This window comes from Loxodonta africana, chromosome 26, assembly GCF_030014295.1.
Source record: "Loxodonta africana isolate mLoxAfr1 chromosome 26, mLoxAfr1.hap2, whole genome shotgun sequence".
Lineage (NCBI taxonomy): Eukaryota > Metazoa > Chordata > Mammalia > Proboscidea > Elephantidae > Loxodonta > Loxodonta africana.
Window position 1 is genome coordinate 193,260 of NC_087367.1, and position 21,242 is coordinate 214,501.

Genomic DNA, 21,242 nt, shown 5'->3' on the forward strand with positions numbered 1-21,242 from the left:
TACAAGACCTGATTGTTGCCACTTGTGCCCTGAAAGTAAGCCTTATTTCTTCTAGGAACGTAGCTGATATTGCCAAAAACCAAACCCAGAGTCTTTTCATAAGAGTGGCTGAATTACAAATGCCAATTGAATTCCCAACCTTGAATTGTGTCTGAAGTTAAAGTGATGGGATTGAATGGAAAGATATGGAATCCTGAAACTTGGGATGGGGATATATAATGGGATGGGGGCAGATTATCAGGAAGCTGGGAATACTGAGCTGCTAAATTCTGTTGAATCACTCCTGCCAACAGAACCAGCCCTCTCGCCCCCATCTGAAGAGATTACTCAATCTTTGTCTGCTAAGTCACCCTACCCAGTAAAACCGTTATCCCCTGGCCTCCACCTGATGAGATTAACCCAGCTATGTCTGAAGAGCCTTTGTATAAGTCAACACCTGGGGCAGGATCTGAGTCATTGCCTGGGGCATTACCTGGGGTAGATGCCTTATAAGACATTGTTGAATGTTCCCAGGACCCACCCCCACCACCCATTTTTGCTTCTAGACCTATAACTACAATTATGTCCGGCAAGCCCCAAAAGGTGAAATACAAAGTATGTCTCAGGAAAATGTACACTACACTCCAAACTGCTTGACTTTTCTAATACGTACAAACAGAAACCTGGGGAATATGTGTGGGAAGGGTTATTAAGGGTGTGGAATAATGATACAAGGAACATAAAGTTGAAACAGTATTGTTTATCAATATGGGTCCACTAAGAGCAGATTTTTCAATGTTTCACCTCAAGAGGTTAGGAAAGGATTAACAGTTTATTTGGTTGGTTTGCTGAAGCAAGGATTACACGGTGGCCTACACTAAATCAAGTTGAAGTACCAGGCCTGCCTTAGTATATTGGAGAAGGGGGCATCCAAAGGCTTAAGGAAATTGCCAGGTTAGAATGAATTTATCAGGTTAGACCCACAGATCCACACATGGAATGCCCAGAGGACACATTTTTTACCACAACAGTGAAGAGCAAATTGGTGAAGAGAGCCCCAGCATCCTTGAAGACTGCTGTGATTGCTATTTTATGTAAGTCAGATTTGATAGGGAGAATTGCCCTAAGTGAATTAAGATACCTAACTAAAGTGATGCTGATTGGACCCTGTAGCGGTAGGGGCCAAGTGGGAGTACTCAACTGACAAAGACAAGGTGGGCATGATTACCTTAATGTACATCAGAGTCAAAGCAGTAATCAGAATAGACTGACTTCTATGGACTTAATGGCATTGGCTACTTAGACATGGTGTCTCTAAGAGTGAAATAGATGTGAAATCTACTATTTACTTGATCAGGGAGTCTGGGTCCCCTTGAGGAAGGACCCCACTACAACCACCAAAAAATTTACACTGTTAATCTTTCTCCTAGCCTTCTCTGAAGGGATCTACGGCCTTTTACAAGTGACTGTTCACTGGGAAAAAGGAAATAATCAGACTTTTGGGGGATTACTGGACACTGGCTCAACCAATTCCAGGAGACACAAAACATCACTGTGACCTACCATTTAACAGTGTGGGTGTATGGAGGTCAGGTTATTAAGGGAGTCTTAGCTCAGGTTCATCTCACAGGGGGTTCAGTGGGTCCCCAAACCCATGTTTTAATGATTTCCCTATATCCGTCACTTGGGTCTGCTACTCCTGCCTACTGATCAAGTGACTCGAAAAGCTGCTAGCTTTGAGTGGAGCCCAGAACAAGAGAAGGCTCTGCAACAGGTTCAGGGAGTTGTGCAAACAGCTCTGCCACTTGGGCCATATGATCTGGCTGACTCAATGGTGCCTGAAGTGTCTGTGGCGACAGAGATGCTGTTTGGAGTCTTTGGCAGGCTGTTATTGGTGAATCACAGTGCAAACCTTAGTATGTTGGTACAAAGCCCTGCCATCCTCTGCAGATAACTACTCTCCTTTTGAGAAATAGCTTTTGACTTGTTACTGGGCCTTAGCAGACTGAATGCTTAACCATGGACCACCAGGTCACCATGTGGCCTGAGCTGCCCATCACGAACTCAGTATCGTCAGACCCGTAGAGCCATAAAGTCGGACATGGACAGCAGCACTCCATTATTAAATGGAAGTGGTATATATGAGATTAAGCCTGAGCAGGACCCAAAGGCACAAGTAATTTGCATAAGAAAGTGATCCAAATATCTATGGTTTCCACTGTCACATTACCTAACCTCTCCTAGCCTGCACCTATGGCCTTATGGGGAGTTCCTTACGACCAGCTGTCTGAGGAAGAGAAAACTCGTGCCCGGTTTACAGATGGTTCTGTGTGAAATGCAGGCACCACTTGAAAGTGGACAGCTGCAGCACTACAGCCTTTTTCTGGGACCTCCCTGAAGGACAGTGGTGAAGGGAAATTCTATCAATTGGCAGAGCTCTGAGCAGCGTACCTGGTTTGTTCTCTTTGCTTGGAAGGAGAAATGGCCATACCTGCAATTATATACTGATTCATGGGCTGTGGCCAATGGTTTGGCTGGATGGTCAGAAAATTGGAAAGTGATTGGAAAATTGGTGACAAGGAGGTATGGGGAAGAGATATGTGGATAGACCTCTCTGAATGGGCCAAAGAAGTGAACATATTTGTGTCTCGTGTGAATGCTCACCAAAGGATGATCTTGGCAGAGGAGGATTTTAACAATCTAGTGGATAGGCTAGCACGTTCTGTGGAAACCACTCATCCTCTTTTCCCCAGCCACTCCCATCTTTGCTCAATGGTAAAAGTGGCCATGGTGGCAGGGATGGAGGTTATGTGCAGGGTCAGCAACATGGACTTCCACTCACCAAGGCCTACTTGGCTACAGCCACTGCCAAATGCCCAATCTGCCAGCAGCAGAGACCAACAGTAGGTCTCCGACATGGCACCAGTCCTCGAGCCAATCAGCCAGCAACCTACTGGCAGGTTGATTACACTGGACCACTTCTGTCATGGAAAGGGCAGCATTTTCTTCTTACTGGGACAGACTTTTTCTAGATATGGATTTGCCTTCCCTGCATGCAATGCCTCTGCCAAAACTACCTTCATGGACTTGCAGAATGCCTTATCCACTGTCATGGTATCCCACACACCATCACCTCAGATGTAGTGACTCACTTCACAGCAAATAAAGTACGGCGATGGGCCCATGCTTCTGGAATTCACTGGTATTACCATGTTCCCTGTCATCCTGAAGTAGCTGGTTTGATAGAATGATGGAATGGCCTTCTAAAAACATAATTACAGTGCTAGCTAGCTGGCAGTACTTTGCAGGCTTGGGGGAATGTTCTCCAGGAACTGTATATGCTCTAAACTAGCATCCAACATATGGTGCTGTTTCTCCCATAGCCAGAATTCACGATTCCAGCAATCAAGATGTGGAAATGGGGGTGGCACCACTCACTATTACACCCTAATGACCCACTTGCAAAATTTTTGCTTCCTGTCCCCATGACACTATGCTCTGTGAGTCTAGAGGTCTTAGTTCCAAAGGGAAGAATGTTCCCACCTGGAGACATATCACTGATTGCACTGAACTGTAAGTTAAGATTGCCATGCCACATGGCCAGTCTAGGCTCCTCATGCCTCTGTAACAACAGGTAAAGAAGGGAGTTACCATATCGGCCAGTGTGATTGGTCCTGACTACTAAGAGAAAATAGGATTGGTGTTGCATAATGGAGGTAAAGGTTATGTCTGGAGTTAAAGAGATCGCTTAGGGTGTCTCTTAGTATGACCATACCCTGTGATTAAAGTCAATGGAAAACTATAGCAACCCAATTCTGACATGACTACTAATGGCCCAGACCCTTCAGGAATGAAGATTTGAGTCACCCCACCAGGCAAAGAACCACAACCAGCTTGCTGAGGGTAAAAGGAATACAGAATGAGTGGTGGAAGAAGGTAGTTCTAAATACCAGTTACGACCACATACATGATAAGTTGCAGAAACAAGGAACGTAACTGTTATTTCTTCCTTTTATGTATGCATCAAATATTTGTTTTCTTCACCAATAAAAGAAGTAAATAGGGCTAGTGCATGTTTGGTTTTATGCATGTTAGTTGTGTCATGTTAGGTGTTAGTAGGAATCCTGGTGGTGCAGTGGTTAAGAGCTCAGCTGCTAACCAAGAGGTCAGCAGTTCAAATCCACCAGCCACTCCCTGGAAACCCTATAGGGCAGTTCTACTCTGTCCTATAGGGTCATTGTGAGTTGGAATTAACTCAATGGCAATGGGCTTGGTTCAGTTTAGGTGCAAGTACACCTTCTTAATTGTCTTTGTTTGGATTGTGCATGGTTTAAGGAGATGTGTACAGGTGCCAAGTTAACAAGGGGTAACCATGATGGTTAAGGTTGTGTGTCAACTTGGCTGGACCATAATTCTCAGTGGTTTGGCAGTTACATAATAATGTAGTCATCCTTTAGGATGTGATCTGATATTACCAGCCAATCAGTTTTAAGAGGAGCTTCCTCAGGGGTGGGGCCTGCATCCATTATATATATGGATGTTCTAGCAAAGCTCGCTTGCTCTGGATCCTGCATCTGGCTCATCATCATCTGACCTCTGGTTCTTGGGACTTGAGCCAGCTGCTTGCCTCACTGCCTGCCAAACTTAATTGCCAGCCTCTACAACCATGTGAGCCATTTCCTTAAAATCTCTCTCTCTATATATACATAAAAAAACTTTTTTTTTTTATACATATATATATATACATACATATATATACACACACATGCACACTTCATTGGTTTTGCTTCTCTAGGAAATCCAACTCAGGACACCCTGGCAATATTCATTCGGCCTTTTTGATTATAAAAACCAACCTGACTTAGGAGTACTAGTCAAGAAAAAGGTCCAAACACGTTTCCACTGTTATGTGAATTTCAGCTGAGTGGTTCTTGAAGAATGAATTTGACTTGTGATGCTTACAGATAATCCATCTCATGGCCACCAAGACATGACTTCACGGGTTTAAGGAACAGTCGTTACACAATTAAGCCCAAGCATGTGTAAAGCTCTTTGCTGAAGTGCCCATGAGGTCATTCTCACCGTACAGCACTGACGAGTGTTGTGGGCTTGGGAAGTTGCTGCACAAGAACTGCCACATACAGAAGGACCAAAAAATCATCCATCTACCAAACATCATCAGCACCAAGGACTTATGTCCAAACAACAACACAGGTCAACTAAGGGCTCAAAAAAGGTCCCCAGCAGCCCTCCAAACCTGCTAAAAAAAAACTTGCAGAAGATCTGATTCCTTGGAGAAACCCACTGCCTGAGAAGGCATGGTCAAATATACAGACACATTATCAACTGTGCACCAATTACCTCTGAATGTTCTTGGAGCTTCTTTATTCTTCTTTTAACCTACTGGGGCTCGCTGTGAGTTCAGCTACTAAAGTAGAAAGGTCAGATGTAGGTACCACGAGACCTTCACAAAGACCAGGCTTACACCAGCCTTCACACCCATGGCAAATACCTGTGTCCTCAACTTGCTCATATATGGCCTCAACATCCCAAGTATGAGAGGGCAGTGTGAAAAGTATTCTCATGACACTAATCCTCCTTCTGTTTTTGAAGTTTATCAAGTGTCTACTTGTTTTTACTTGAACATGTGCCATCTCTTCTCAACATGAGTCTCTGAAAGAAACGTTAATGGTGAAGACTGTCGCTACGTTTTGTCATTGTGGCTACAAACCCCAAAGTGGAAATGGTTCAGAAAAAGTCTTCACAATGTTGCTCCACTTTCCAATTTTACACACACACACACACACACGTACACTTTTTTTGGCATTTTCTTTTTTCTGATTATATTTTTATACTCAAAATGGAAGCATAAATCTATCTTCACACCTCTCTTTAAAGACTTTAAACTGGAAAGCACTTTTGCAAATTTTAAATGCAGATAGATGACCCACTGAAATAAACAAAAAGTTAAGAGTTCAATGTTACTGTAATGGTTTCTGGGGGAAACCAGCCTCTTTTTAGAAACTGTAATCCAATGTAGGAAAAAAATGGGCACTGGGAAAATTCTGGAAATCTTTTTATACTAATCTGAAAAGATCACAGACTAACACACATTACACGGGATAATTAAAAATACCCAGTGATTTTATTTCCACCTTCTTACAGGCCCAGTATATTCCATCTGATAAGAACCCTCATCTCTATAACCACAAAAATATTTCAAGAAAGCATGTTACAAGACAGTATATATAAGCAACAAAATCAAACCCAAACCCGTTGCTGTCAAGTCGATTTCAACTCATAACGACCCTATAGGACAGGGTAGAACTGCCCCCATAGAGTTTCCAAGGAGTGCCTGGAGGATTTAAACTGCCAACCCTTTGGTTAGCAGCTGTAGCACTTAACCACTGTGCCACCAGGGTTTCCGTATAAGCAACAGGCTGGCAGAATTTTATCAACTCTAGTATAGTAGTTCATACCCCCCAAAAATGAATTTTAAAATTAAAAAATAACAGTTAGCTTTATTTAACATATGTTACACCTTAACATTTAAAATACCATGCTCTAGTTAAATATTTCATCAACAACACTGTATACAAATAAAGTATTACACAAAATATATTTAAGAAAATGTTTTGGTCTTTGATCTGAACAATAAATAAAAACACAGGCACTTCTACACTGAGACAGGGAAGCAGTCACTATTTAGAATAAGAATTTTGTATAAGCAACGTGTGAAAATATGGCAAGAATAGAATCCTGGAGTTTTAAACTGACAAACCACTCATGAAAAGGTCTGCAGCTTTAATCTTTCCACTTAAAGCTCCAAAGTTACATGGGCTTTCCTGGTCCACTCTTTTAATATCATAAACCCAACATGGTTGCCAGGGGCAATTCATCTTCAGTTGGCCCCTAAGGAATCATACTTGTTATTGTCAAATACTAAAATTAAAGAATTATCATGATACCACCCAGCAAACCAAACACACATAAAAAATTAAATTTTCTCTCCTTACTATGAACATAAGACCATAACAAGATAAACCCTACGAGTGTCACATGGTCATTCTCATTTTGCAAAATGAACTTGATTAGATTAACACAAGAAAATACTGTTGGGGGGGGAAGAAACTTTGACAGAAGTCAATTTTTCTAGACAATTTAAAATTCATCCAAAATTCATGACAATAAATTTCATTTCATTTCACAGAAGCCACTGAACCATGTACAACAAAGTCTTTGGAGCCAATCAATTTATCAACACCTAAAACACAGATAAACCAATCATTAAAAAGGAAAGTAGGAATATCATCATATGAGGGCAAAACAAAAATAACTTAGGATTTCAGATGCAAAGGGAGGACAAATTAGAAAATAATGACCACCAGTCAGCAGGAGGATCGTAATCAATTATCTCACCATATCCTCCGTTAGAAATTACATTCTTCTCTCCCTCTTCAGAAAAGTATCAAATTGAAGGGCTTAGAGGCCCTCAAAGAGATACCCAAAGGCAATCTGGATGGTTTAGCATAGAAATAACCCTAACGTGAGAACACAACATGGAAGCTATTCAAGATATGTCTTCCTACGCAAAATTTACTTAATATATATTTTAACATTTTAAATGAGCACTCTGTAACCGAGACCAAATATCAATCATCTCTTGGGGTTTTCTACTATGTACTAACATCAGGTCTACATAGGAACAAATATTATTCTTATTTTTCTCTTCTATATCAAATGTTCTGAAGCCTTTGTGTTTCTCTGGAACGAGGCCAAGTTTCTGAAGGCACATTCCAGTATAAACGTCGTCAATGGGGTAGAGATGGACCCGGTCAGTTATATTGTACAGCCTCAGGGCCAGGTGGCCGGAGTAGAGGAAGCCACCTCCCCCCGCGTAAGGTGGGTAGACGCCAGAGTAAACAACTTCTGGGATGTAGTACTTCAGTTTCTTATCCCGATGAGGTCCAGCATTGTGGATCACATCACCTATAAACAAATCTTTGGCTTTGTTCTTTGATAAGCTATTCAAGTAATTCAGGATGTGATGGGTGTTCACAAAGACATCATCGTCGCCCTTGAAAACAAACTCCGCATTCGGGCAGGAAGTGCTCACCCACCTGAGGAACAGCACTTCCTTCAGAGACAAGTTGAAGAAAGTGTCCCGGTAGTTCCACATAAGAATATCTTGGTGCTTCTCACTCTCAAATTTCAGCATATCTGAAAGGTCAGGATGGTTGTCCTCTGGTGGGGTCTGGCCCAGCAAGAAGACTCGCACCACCGTTTGGTTCCCTGCATTGGTTTCTCTGCCCCAAGATTCTCGAATGGCTTGCCTTCTAGCAAAATGTGGGGTAAGGGACTTAATTGCCAGCAATAAGAAGGGTTTCTTTGCACACTTATCCGGTTGATCTATAATCAATGAATAATTTCGACATCTCAAATAGAGCAGAAAGTCTTTAAATCTGTCCGGCAAATTGTTAAAACCTGTTACTACTGATGTCACCGTCAGGTCAGGCTCGCAATAGTTCAGATGGCTTATATTGGAAAACCCGTACCCTTCACCTGTCTGGTTGCCCAACATGCTCAAAATGGGATTGTACCGCTTGTTCAGTTTTTCTTGCTCTCGGTTCCAGTACGCCACAGGAGGGCTGGATATCTTCCAGAACTTTTCTTTGGGTATTATTACTTCCCCCTTCCCATTTTTTTCTTGGCTATTGCTTTTGGAGACTTCCACAATCAAATAAATGAAGGCATTTACCATCATCAGGATACCCAACAACTTTATCCTTCGACGTCCAACACTCATTTCTCATATCTGGAATAAAAGCAGAGCATTACATAAATTAAAATATGTTATTAATTTGCATTTTAATTTATTTCACTTGCCTCTTTGACTTTATCTCCCCTGGAATAGTGGTTTGGAACTGAGATCCTGAAAGGTTCAAATCATAGCCCTACCCCTCTAGATCTGTGACTTTGGGAAAGTTGCATAAGCTGTATCTTAGCTTCTCTCTCTATAAAATGTGGATAATGACCCACTTCCCAGGATGGCTGTGAGGACTATATGATTTCATATGTAAAGTTTTTAAACCAGTGCCTGGTCTACGGCAAGCACTATGCAAGTGACTGTTAACATATTATTTATTATTGTTACTTTAGACATACTACAGGCACATACATATGTGCTGACTAACTTCACAGTTGTTCACCTCCATACTTATAAAAAAAAACAAGTACTTATAAGGGCACATACAATTCATGATAACAAATACATTTTATAGTGTTATCCAGTACATGTGTACACGTATGTTCATATGTATGTTGTAATGTGTGAATTTCCACGTAACTCACTTTGATTTCCTATTTTATTCTACTCCGTTTTTAAAAAATGTTGGTCCCGATCCTAAATTATTTCACAATCCACCATTTTTACAAAGGAGGGAAGCGAAGCAGAAAGATGAAGACTCTTGCCCAGGGTTCCGGGACTAGGAAGTGGAAGAGGCACCAACCACACTGCATATCCCGAAGGATAAAATGAAAGAGACACATAGGAGCTTCATCCATAATAGCACCAAACTGAGAACAACCCAACTACTATGGACAGGAGAATGGACTAACAGATCTCAGTATAGTCATACAATGGACTCCCTCTCTTGGCAATAGAAAGAGAAACCATAGCTACCACCAACAACTTTTTACTGCAAGTGAAAGCCACATTTTCTTATCAGGCTCAGAACGTGTTACTGTGTGATTCCACTTATGTGAAGTTCACTGAACGCACAAAACTAATCTAGGCCACAGAAATCTGAAAGTGATGGGAATGGGGGGTTTGAGTGAAGAGGGGCAGGATGGGATTTCCTGGGGTATAGACGTGTACTTCACGCAAGTTTCATGGGTGTATACAATTGTCAAAACGCAAATTGTATACTTAAGATCTCTGCTGCTTACTATACATAAATTATCTGTCAATACATATATGTGTAGAGCAACAAGAAGATACAGAAATGCTAATGACATTTCAGTGAAAAATCAAAGGTCAAGAATGGATTTCAGACTGTAACAGAAAAGCAAAGAGCTTAATGAAATGCTTTACTAGAGGCGACCTCACGGTTCTCTAACAGTATTAAAACAACCTGCACAAGAACCGTCACTTAGACAGGCGTGAAGATCTTGTCAGGTTCATTCTACTGCTGGAAATTTATCCTTGACAAGAATCCCAAAGTATTGTGTCCCAGGCACTGCGCATTATCTCAGAATGAGCCTAGAAAACAGGTATTGTTACTTCTGGTCCCATTTTATACCTGAGGAAACAGATTTAAAGAAGTAACTTTGCTTAAGACACACCTGGAATCCCAAAGCCCCCACACCACGTTAAATGGCGGCCACTCTTCTCCGACCTCTGAAACAAAGTTGTGTGACCATTTTAATCAAGAGTACTGTTTACTTTTTAAATTAAAGAGGATTTATAAGCTCAGCGTGTTCCAGCAAACAGGCCCTAGCACAAGAGCATTTGTCATGCTGTTTGTGGTGTGAAACTCTTACAACCTGGACAGCCCAGATTAGACCAACAGGAAATCATGAGCTATTTGGTGCCTCTAAAATCTCTCCCGGACATCTTAATCCACTTGCTTGTATTCACTGTCACTGTTAGCTGCTGTCACGTCAGCCCCAAATTCATGGAAACTCCATGCACAATGGACATGTCACCCCCAAGACAGTGGTGATTCACAGGGTTTTCACAGGCTGATTTTCAAAATGAGACCACCAGGTTTTTCTTCCTAGTCCGTCTTGGTCTGGAGGCTCCACTGAAATTGTTCAGCATCACAGCAACATGCAAGCCTCTAATGACAGGTGGTGGCTCTGCCTGAGGTGCACTGGCAGGAAGGCGAACCAGGTCTCTGGCATGAAAAGCAGAAATTCTACCATTGAATCACCACTGTTCCCTATTAAATACTTGTACTTACCTCTGCTAAATAGCTTCAACTACAGACAAGGAAGTAAAAGGCTTAAAAAACAAACAAACCAGCCTCTACCCCATGCCTTCACTCCACAAAAGCCTCCTGCACATCCAGAGACTAACATGATAAATGACAGGTTCTACGGTGCTCTCTTAGCTGACAAGCAAGCAGCTCTCCCGCGACCACCCCACTTCTCCCTTCTCTTCCCCACCACTACCCAACTTGGGATTCCCCAAGAATCCCACCACTGAATTACTAAGAAAGAAGGGCCTTCTTAAACTTCCTTCCAAAGAAGGGAGTTAAAACCCAAGATGTTCTTACTCCCTAATTACAGTTTGAAAGGACTCCAAATCACACATAGGCTGAAAAGTCCACACCTAAGTGTGAAGTCCACACTCTCTTTAGGGCAGCTCCTTGCAAAGAAGCCTTTGAGCAAATCTTCCGAGCGTGCTGGAGTCTGAGCCCCGTACCTCTTTGCCACCCTTCCTTCTAGGCTCAAGCTCTAAGTCATCTATGGCAACTTAAACCCCTCTGCAATGGGCCTGCGCAAGGGCAAGAGAGCTTAAATGGACACTTAGAACATATTTGCATGGGTGTCTGACTGCGATGTGATGGGTCACTTTTATATGACCTTTCTAACCATGGTCTTGTAACTCCCACCAAATGACTGGGTGGGACTATGCAAATCAGGTTCTTGTGGCCCACAAGGGGAATGAATCAAAAAACCAAATCTGTTGCCGTGGAGTCGATTCTGACTCATAGCAACCCTACAGGACTCAGTAGAACTGCCCCATTTGGTTTCCAAGGAGAGGCTGGTGGATTCAAACTGCTGACCTTTTGGTGAGTAGCCATAGCTCTTAACCACTACGCCACCAGGGTTTTCCTGGGGAATGGATAGCTTGCTAAGAATACAAATAAGGTGCAAGGCACCCTTGTGGGGGTGGGACCATGCAAATAAGGCATATGGAACCCTAACAAGAGGATTGGTCAGTTTTGCCATCCCGCTAGACTGAAAATGAGCTATCTCAGAGGTGGAAAGGGGGGACCTTACTACCACCAAGAAGAGATGGGAACAGAGTGCATCCTTTGGACCCAGGGTTCCTGCATCAACAATTTCCCACACCCAGGAGACAAGGAGAACGAGCTGTAATACCAGAGACAGCAAGAGTCAGCAAGAAACAGTGACAGCAGAACCAGGAGACAGCAGGGTAGGTTTCCTGGCTCACAGAGCAAGAATGCTGAGCGTAACATCCAGGTTATGGGAAGGGTGCTGTGGATATCTGGAATCTAGCCTTAACCATTTGATGTTTCCATCAAGGAACACACCAATCCTTCTTTTGCAAATATTTGAGGAATACATTAATTAGACTTGCTGACCAGGATTTCCAGCTTCACCTACCATTAATTCAGGGCCCTATTTCCTGAACCAAGATTCAGCCAGGATAGTCTGTGCAGCCTCCCTTGGTGATGGATAGGGTTGAGTGGTTCTGTAAGAAATATCATTCTCACCTTCTATCTGCTCAAGGGTCCAGTCTACAAGGCATTTCCTGCCCATTTCTCACTAGAACCCCCTAAGGGAAGCTGAGGGGATGCCACTTTACCCGTGGGACAAAGAAGACTTGGAGATTTAAGTGACATGGCTAAGAAGAGAGCATTTCAGCTCCCGATCCAGGGCTCTTTGATCTCCTCCTTTTCCTCTACAAGGCACAGCCCCAGTCTCGTAACCTGGTGCAGGTAAACAGTGACATCTCCAGGGCTGGCTTAAGGCTGAAAATGTGCAAGGCATGGGCCACGGTACATTTGATCCATACCTCAAGCCTCAAACAAACGGGAAACAGAAGTGCCTAGATGCTCCCATTCTGCTTCAGAGAACGGCCGAGCCTTCCGTGTGTGGGAGCCCAAAGTCCAAACACACAGCGTAAGGCGACTCTTGCCATTGCCTGTAAAAGGTTATTTCTTCCAAAATAACATGAGGAGGAAGGGTGAGGAAACCAAGAAGCTGGATTATACATTTCCTCCAAGTTTAAATGTCATCCTTCACTTATGACATGGCCACAGTCCCTCGCATGAGAAGCCTGCTTTTGGCAGACAATTACAACAAACCAAAGTTCACGGAAAGGAGGATAAAGCAATGACCCTATAAAAATATCTGTGGGAAAAGGCTCTCAGAATATCTGACTAAACTTTCCCACTGCAGATATAAATGTGATTTCATGCTCTTTTTTGAGCAGGAAGTTACACTGCTTAAAAAGAATCTGAGGAAGAAAACTCAGCTGAAAAATGTTATAAAACCCTCACTGTGAAACACAGAATTTTTACTGTCAGTAGCAGAACTAAGAGGAAATCCCATATGCAAACAAAGAACAACCTTAGCTTTTTACCTTATGATTAAGAACGAAGTCTCCCTAACAGGGACTGAACAGTTTTAAAGCCTCCAAAGCACTCCAGTTGGTTTTGTTCAAAGAAAAACAATTTCCTTCTTTATTTTGCGATTTTAATATTTAGAAAAACAATGCAAAAACATGAAAAAAACACTTGGTGTTAGGTGAAAATGGGTTATAAAATAGTACAAACGCCATGTTTAAACTATGTGAAAATCCAGGTAAGATACCACACAAAACCCAACTGGTTTAATTAGGGTGGTAGGACGACAGGCTGTTTTAACATCATTTTAATGCCCTATAAGAAGAGTTTAACAGCTCCATGGAAGAAAAGACCTGGCAATCTGCTCCCATAAGGATCACAGCCTAGGAAACCCTACGGGGCAGTTCTACTCTGTCCTATAAGGTCTCTGCAAGTCGGAATTAACAACACACAAGGAGAATGCTGCCATTCAACCTTCCATTCAGAGCAGCCTCCAGCACACATATCCACTCTGCCAGGGTGGGAGTCGGGGAGACTTCTCACAAGACCCCCACGCTGGGTTCCCATTTCGGCAGCCTCCACCCCACACACTCCACTGCATTCCACCCGTGCAGCACTAGCAGAGGCTGTTACCATAGTCATCACTGGGTCATACACCTTTCCTGTGCTCCTGCCACCATCTATTAGGAAGGACCCCTACAACAGTGAACTACAAACAGCTGCTTTATGTTAATCAGCACTTACGTATGACTCACTATATGCCAGGCACCTATGAGGCAGAGGCTCTAACTGCCACTCCCTCGTTTTGCAGATGATGAAACTGAGGCAGAGAGGTTATTTAATTGACCCAATATCACATAACTGGTAAAAGGCGGTCAGGATTCCAACCCAGGCAGTGAAGTTCCAGAGCCTGAGTTCTGGACGCTGCCACACAGGGTTATGACCAAAGGAATGGAAGGCAAGCTAGTCTTACCTTTCTTGGTTAATCTTTTAAAAATAATTTTACAAAGCTTTTTTATATGTCTACATTTTAACCCACAAAACTACCAAAAGTTAAAGTCAGATATAGAAGGCAGAGGGGTATCTCAAGTATCATAAATATTGAACGATCACAGGCCAAGCTTCAGGCAAAACACCTCACATACCTTATCGCATGTCCCAATATGTCATTCATGCTATAGTTTCTCATAAATGAGGAGAACGAGGCTTCAAGAGAACAGGTATAACCCGTCCCAAACTTCTAGCTAGTAAGTGGTGGAATCAGGATTTGAGCCTGGACGGTCTGGGCCCAGGCTCTGCAATTTACCACACGGGAACATGGAGGAAGATTACCAAACTGTGAAGACAGACAGTGACACGCACAGACTTTCTCTATGACCGTGGGGAAGTCGATTTCTCAAGACTTTAGTTTATTGACTAAGATGCTGTTTTTTTATTTTTTCTTCCCATGCAAAACCATGGTTCTAGAAGTTATTGATTTTTCTTTTAATTTTCTATTAAACAAAAGCCATAATCTCCACATACCCCATCCTGCCCATTCGCAGGAGATGATCAACATCACTAACGTTCAGTTGGTTTAACTCCAGCCAAATGCAAAGGCCTTCGACATCTACTTAGCCCACGGAGGCTCAATTTTCTTCGTTGTTGTTAGCTGCCATTGATTTGGTCCCTGACTCACAGCAACCCCTCGCACGATGGGCTGAGATGCTGCCCGGTCCCCATGATGGTTGTGGGTCAGACTGTTGTGATCCATAGGGTGTTCACTGGCTGATTTTTGTAAGATCTCCAGGCCTTTCTTCCTAGCCCATCTTAGGTTAGAAGCTCTGCTGAAACCTGCCCAGCATCATAGCAACACACAGCCCCCACCGACAGACAGGTGGTAGGTAGCTGGTCATGAGGTGCACTGGTTGCGACTAGAACCAGGTCTCCCTCAGGGAGGTGAGGATTCTACCACCAAACCACCATGCCCCTCCAATTTTCTTTAGGATTCTGAAATACTGAAAACACCAAACAATCCCATGAAGGGTAATACTAATGAAATGGCAATTGAATTCCTTGGACTTAGCTGATAGTGTTCCCCGACTGACAGACCTCACTGAGCTGGATGATCCCAAAAGTTTGCTCCGGCCTCCCAGTTCTGACAGCAAAGCACTGGCCAGAGACCTGTTACTATCTAGTGTGGTCAGATGGCCACGAAGACTCTCATTCTTGCAAAACTCTGAGACAGGGACTAGCAAACCCCTCCCCCTCCAAGGGGCTCAGGCAAGTCAGGCAGATGCCTGCCAACAGCTCATGAGACAGAGCCAGTAATTACACCCAAGTTTGACCCCAAAACCTGTGCTATGCCTGTCCTGTACTCCAGCTCAAGTACGAGGTGAAGGATAAAAGGCGGGACCTTCCTGTAATCATGACATCAAACGACCAGCCACCCTTACCCAATCAGGTGGAGACATGAGACTGGAAATGCAGGCTCCTGAACTCAACCAGGGACTTCAACAGCCTCCCTCCCTGTCAGGGGGGTAGGGCGGCCCTGCTTCCTACTCACTGTCTTGTGCAATCAGGACACACACATCCTCAAAGAGAGATGGAGTCTGAGTCCGTTACCATATAGTGGGAGGAGGGGTATGGTCCTGCCTGCCCCTGCTCTCCATCCCTCCAGGAGCCTTGGTGAGAGTGGCTTACCTAAATCCTCTGCTCCCATCTGCTGCCTGGTCTCTGCCAGCCCCTTCCTGGTTCTGCTTGGATAAAGCCAGACAGTTTGCAGCTAAGTGGTTCTGGGGGAAAAGAGCTCTAAGCACTCGTGGCAGATGGCAGGGTAATGTGGGTGAATGCAGCAGCTCAGTGGGGGCGGAAGGGGAGCCACACCTAGAGCTTGGTCCTTAACCAGAGCAAGAAGCCTGGCTGGATTCTTGCCATGACTGGGCCAGGGGAACCCCAGGACCCCCCCACCCTCTCACCTAGAGGCTGGTACTTAGCTGCGGGCTGTAAGTCAAGGAACAACTACTGGCTAGATTTAAGGAACCTGACCCGTAGTTCATTAAGCTTACTCTTCATGTTCAAAATTAAAGAGGAAAAGGACACATAATGAGTCTATTCACCCACACATCCCCACAGGCAACAGGATACCTCAGGGTCTGGCAAGACGTGTTCTGATCCCCGTCAGTGACAGTTCCCCCAAAGCCCAGTGTGGCTGACTTTTTTCACATGATGTTTGTAACAAAATAACAATAATTACTAAGCTTATTCTTCCAACAAACACATATAGAACTCGAAGAAAAGAGGGAAAGAAAGAGATGCCCCAAAATTTACCAAACGAAGGCAGGGAATGAAAACCTCTCAGGTACATGAGACTATGTGGGCAGCTCCTGCCTGGAGGCTAAATGAGAAGGCAGAGGGGGACAGGAGCTGGTTGAACGGACACGGGGAATACAGGGCGGAGAGAAGGAGGGTGCTGTTTCATCAGGGGGAGGGCAGCTAGGGTCACATAGCAAGGTGTGTATAAGTTTTTGAATGAGAGACTGACTTGAATTGAAAACTTTCACTTAAAACACAATAAATAAAAATGTCTCAGGTCGTGTTGTCCCTACCTTTAGTGAAACCCAAAAGGGTTTTAGGTCCTCAGTGGAAAGATGATGTGATTAGGAAACAAAACTGCCAATTTGGAAAATCAGATTGGCATCTAGAATCTGACAGACCAGAGTTAAATTCTAGTTATGCTAGCTGTGTGACCTTAGGCAAGTTACTTAACCTCTCTGAGCCTCAGTTGCCTCACTTGAAAAAGGGGTAGTATAATCTACCATGCAGCTTGTTGAAAGAATTAAATATCATTATAAATATACATAAAAATGCCTCACACACAATGGGCATTCAACAGTTTTTCTTTAGGGGTTTTGCTTCCTCCATCAAACACAAAATGAAAGCACATTTCTGAGGTTTGTCCTTCATTGCCTCTTTTATAAATTTTCTAGCTCTAGAAAAAGAGAAGAGAAAAATCTGCTTCTATAAACATCACCTCTAAAAGGAGGACTGACAAGTTAACTCGTGTAACTCCAGATGTGACTTTTTAAATGGCTTGTGGAGAAGGATCTCTTCCTGGGTCGCTCATCTGTCAACGGCATCCACTTTCCAGACACCGTGCACAGTCCCAGCACGGCAGTGAACTGGGCTTCTCTCTGCCCCTACATCCAACCAGCTGCCAAGTCTTTCTCTGGGCTCTGCCGCTGACTGCTGCAGTACCCCCACCGTGCTCCTTACACTTACCCTGTTCCCCAGGCAAACCAGTCTGTGGTCCTGCTCCGTCTGTTCTTCAGTTTGGTCAGACCACCACCACCAAGCTCCCTCTTCAGGCCTAACTGTAGGTCTTCCCGCCAGCCCAAAGCAGTGCCAAGGCTCCTCGGAGAGCTTGTCCCCCTGAGCTCCCTTCTCCATTCCCAGAACTGTAGCTCAGGGCCTCACGCCTCCTCCCTCTGCTAAGAGATCTGCCCAAACACATGTCCTGGCCTAACACCAGCCCCAGTGCTCCGGCTGTCTCACTCACCTGCTCAAAATCCTTAATGCCTTCCTGGTCCCAGCCAGGGCCCTTTACAATCTGTGCTTCCCTTCAGACCACCTCCTGCCATCCCTCACCTGTCTGTCGCCCCGTTTTCACTTCAACCTCCAGCCACAACAAACACACTTCTCTTCCAGAAAATCCCAGCTTCTCTCTGCCCTCCTCTCTGCTCTGTCTTCCTGGAGAGCGTTTACTCCTTTCAAATTAGCTCAAGGGTCACCTCCTCAGTGAAGCCTGGCCTCCCAGGAGCTACTGCATCCTCTCCTGGGCTGGCTGGACCACACCTGAGTGTCTGTCACAAGCAAGGCTTCGCCTGTACCAGTTACTCCAGCACCTGGCACCTGAGTTACTCAGCGCTTGTATTTTGGTCATCTGGTCGAGTTCACTGAACACAGTGAGATGTTCAGTAGAAGCTGGATTAAACATACACGCCCTTTTCCCGAAGACACTGGAGAAATTGCTTACGTATCTGCTGGTACATTACACGTATATATTTATGTAAATCTGTCTCACTTTAGTCAGCCTCATATTTAAGTTCTAACATACAAAAGAAAAATTTTCAAGGGCTTTCTAGAGTTAGGGGAGGTAAGGGCCTCAGAAGCAGTGGGACTCATCATGCTGGACCTAGGAGGGAAGTATAGTCAAAGCCCCAATCTCCCCCAGTCAGCCCTGGGCCCACCAAAGGCAACATCCACTTGGCTATGCTTTCATAGAACATTCTGCTGGGTGCAGGCATGTGGGAGGCAGGAATCCAGGAGTGTGGGCTTCAGGTGCGCGCTCCGCCCCTTCTGCTGCTATTGCCCTTCCTACCACCTCTCCCAGGTGCTGGGGCGACTGTGGTACAGGTGAAGCCTTTACTCAGATGTGGTCCACCACGCCCAGGAGAGGATGCCCTAACTCCTGGGAGGCGGTAGCAGCTCTTCTGATGATAGGAGGACCCCACCACAGCCACAACAGCAGAGGGATAAAGTGAAGGTGCTTAAAGGTCCCTGAAACAGCTGTGCACCTCGGAACCAGCCGCTCACCTAACGATCATTTTAGAGAAGAAATGCCGCAATGCGAGCAGCTTTCTTTAGGGGAGTTTAATATATTTTGGAAGGCCTTGTTGCCTACATTTCTAAGAGCCTTTACATGGCTCGGTAAATGTTTCCACTTCGACCTCCAGGACCTGCGTTCAAACAAGGGCAGTCTGGCAGGTTCTCGGTAGGCCCTCCGAGAAATCCCTACAAGAAGACAGAAACCACACAGTAATTTACATAGGGGAGGTGTGTGTGTATAACTTTAAACAGATTTAAGTTAATGGATTTGTGATTATTAAACAATGATAAACCAGCTGCCGTTGAGTCAACACTGACTCTTTGTGACTCCGTATGTATCTGAGTAAAACTGTGCTCCACAGGGTTTTCAATGGCTGATATTTTGAAAACCAATCACCAGGCTTTTCTTCCTAGGTGCCTCGGGGTAGACTTGAGCCTTCAACCTTTTAGTAAGCATCCAGGGATGCCAAGCAATAATAAACAAGTAATCATAAAATGGAACAAGAATTCTAAGGGATGCCCTAGGTCTGATGAAAAGTACGCCCAAGAAGTATGAATGTGGAAGGGGGGTTCAGAGCTTGTTGAATAGTTACGGATGGCAGGGAAGTTCCTGGTACCCAGGCCACAGCCAGTCCGCAGCTGCCCAGAGCTGCAGGTGAGCAAGACTGGTGGGCGGCACAAGGTGTCAAGCAGGAGGCCTGGCACTCACACTGCCAGGCTGTGGGAGACAACGCTGAGCTGAGGCTGCGGTGGGCACACGGAGGGAGTCAGAGACATTGCGGCCCCAGGTGTGGAATGCAGTGTCCCCGTCAAGAGGGCAGCCAGAGACAGACCTGTAGGACACAGGCACGCCAGGACTGGCGGGTGGATGTGCAGAGGGATTTGGGATGCGCAGGCAGTCAAATGCACGTGGGAAGTCAGGTGCTGCTACAGATGCTGCTGGAACCAGGGACTGGAGAGGCCTCCCTCTGCAGGCACTTGGCACTCCTATGTGTGGCTGCTGCACTGGACAATAACCGGGTGGCCAGCTTACTAGATGGCCAGTGCTGTGGAGCCCTCAGTTAGCACTTGCACGGGGCAAGGAGAGACGGTGTGGCGCAGCCACCTGGACTGGGCGCAGGCCCGCTCTGCCTCAGGTTCCCAGTTCCACCACTGCTGCCAGAGCTGAAGGAAGCAGAGAGCAGCCAAACGCTAGGAAAGCTGTGCTCAAAGTGGAGAAAAACAGCTCTGTAGGAGCCTGGCAGGACACACAGACAGGCATGAGACATGAGAACCAGGAAGGAAAGCCCCTTCCTCCTGCAAGGTCCTCTTCAGAGCCTTCAAGCGAGCGCCAGCAAAGGGAGATACACGACTGGCTCACAGCCATTTTCCCTGATCAGGCAGAGACTCTGGAGCTGAGAGGCAACAATTAATAACAGGTACGTGGTGGCAGACCTCTGTATCATCAACCCAAAGTCATCTCCAACCACAAACATTATACATAGCTCCTATACATCAAACGTAAACCCTGGTGGCGTAGCGGTTAAGTGCTACTACGCCTGCTAACCAAAAGGTCGGTAGATCAAATCCACCAGGCACTCCTTGGAAACCCTAGGGGGCAGTTCTACTCTGTTCTATAGGGTTGCTATGAGTCAGAATTGACTCGACGGCAATGGGTTTGTTTTTTTGTTGTTGTTGTTTTCCATACATCAAATGGAAACCGTGGTGGTGTAGTGGTTAAGTGCTACAGCTGCTAATCAAAACATCAACAGTTCAAATCCACCAGGCACTCCTTGGAAGCCCTATGTGTCAGTTCTACTCTGTCCTGTAGGGTCGCATCAAATTGGCAGACACCGGCAATAAACACAAGGGATTCCATTAGTTGACTGCAGAGGACAAGGTAGGAACTGGGTGGGCTGAAAGGGTAAATTTCAGAAACATGGGAAGAAGCAGGGTGGGCAAGACATGGGTGTCTGAAGGCAAGCAGGCAGGTGTCTGCACAGTCAGATGGAGCCCCACCAGAAAGGCTAGGTAGGGGCTGGTGGGGCCCGGGGTCCCTGCTCAGAAGAGGAGGGGCCGTGCCTGCGTCTCAGTTAACAAATGCTACCATTAGACAGACTGATGTGTTTTCTTTTACATCCCTTCTATTAAAAAGAAAACTGGCAAAATCACATAGAATATGAAAATAAAGAAAAAAGGAATTCAAAACTGGACGTCCATATGGATTACAAACAAAGCTGGCTTCGTGTTCACTGAGATTTAGTTTCCGACGGCACTGGGTTTTTTTTTAGAGCAGACCTGAGCAGCACCTCCCATCACCAGATCTCCACGCAGCTCCTGAGAATGCAGGTCTCCTCACCCCGCATCACAGCTCTC

The 21,242-nt window shown here is 44.9% G+C and overlaps 1 protein-coding gene across 1 annotated transcript in view; it reads right to left on the bottom strand.

Annotated features, from left to right (window-relative positions):
• Positions 1 to 548: 548 nt before the first annotated feature.
• B3GNT2 (UDP-GlcNAc:betaGal beta-1,3-N-acetylglucosaminyltransferase 2) overlaps positions 549 to 21,242 on the bottom strand; it is a 47,565-nt gene continuing 26,871 nt past the window's right edge. Inside the window, exon 2 of the mRNA XM_003417596.4 lies at positions 549 to 8,794. Coding sequence (XP_003417644.1) covers positions 7,592 to 8,785 — 1,194 coding nt within the window. The 5' untranslated portion in view covers positions 8,786 to 8,794 and the 3' untranslated portion in view covers positions 549 to 7,591. The remainder of the gene's footprint in view (positions 8,795 to 21,242) is intronic.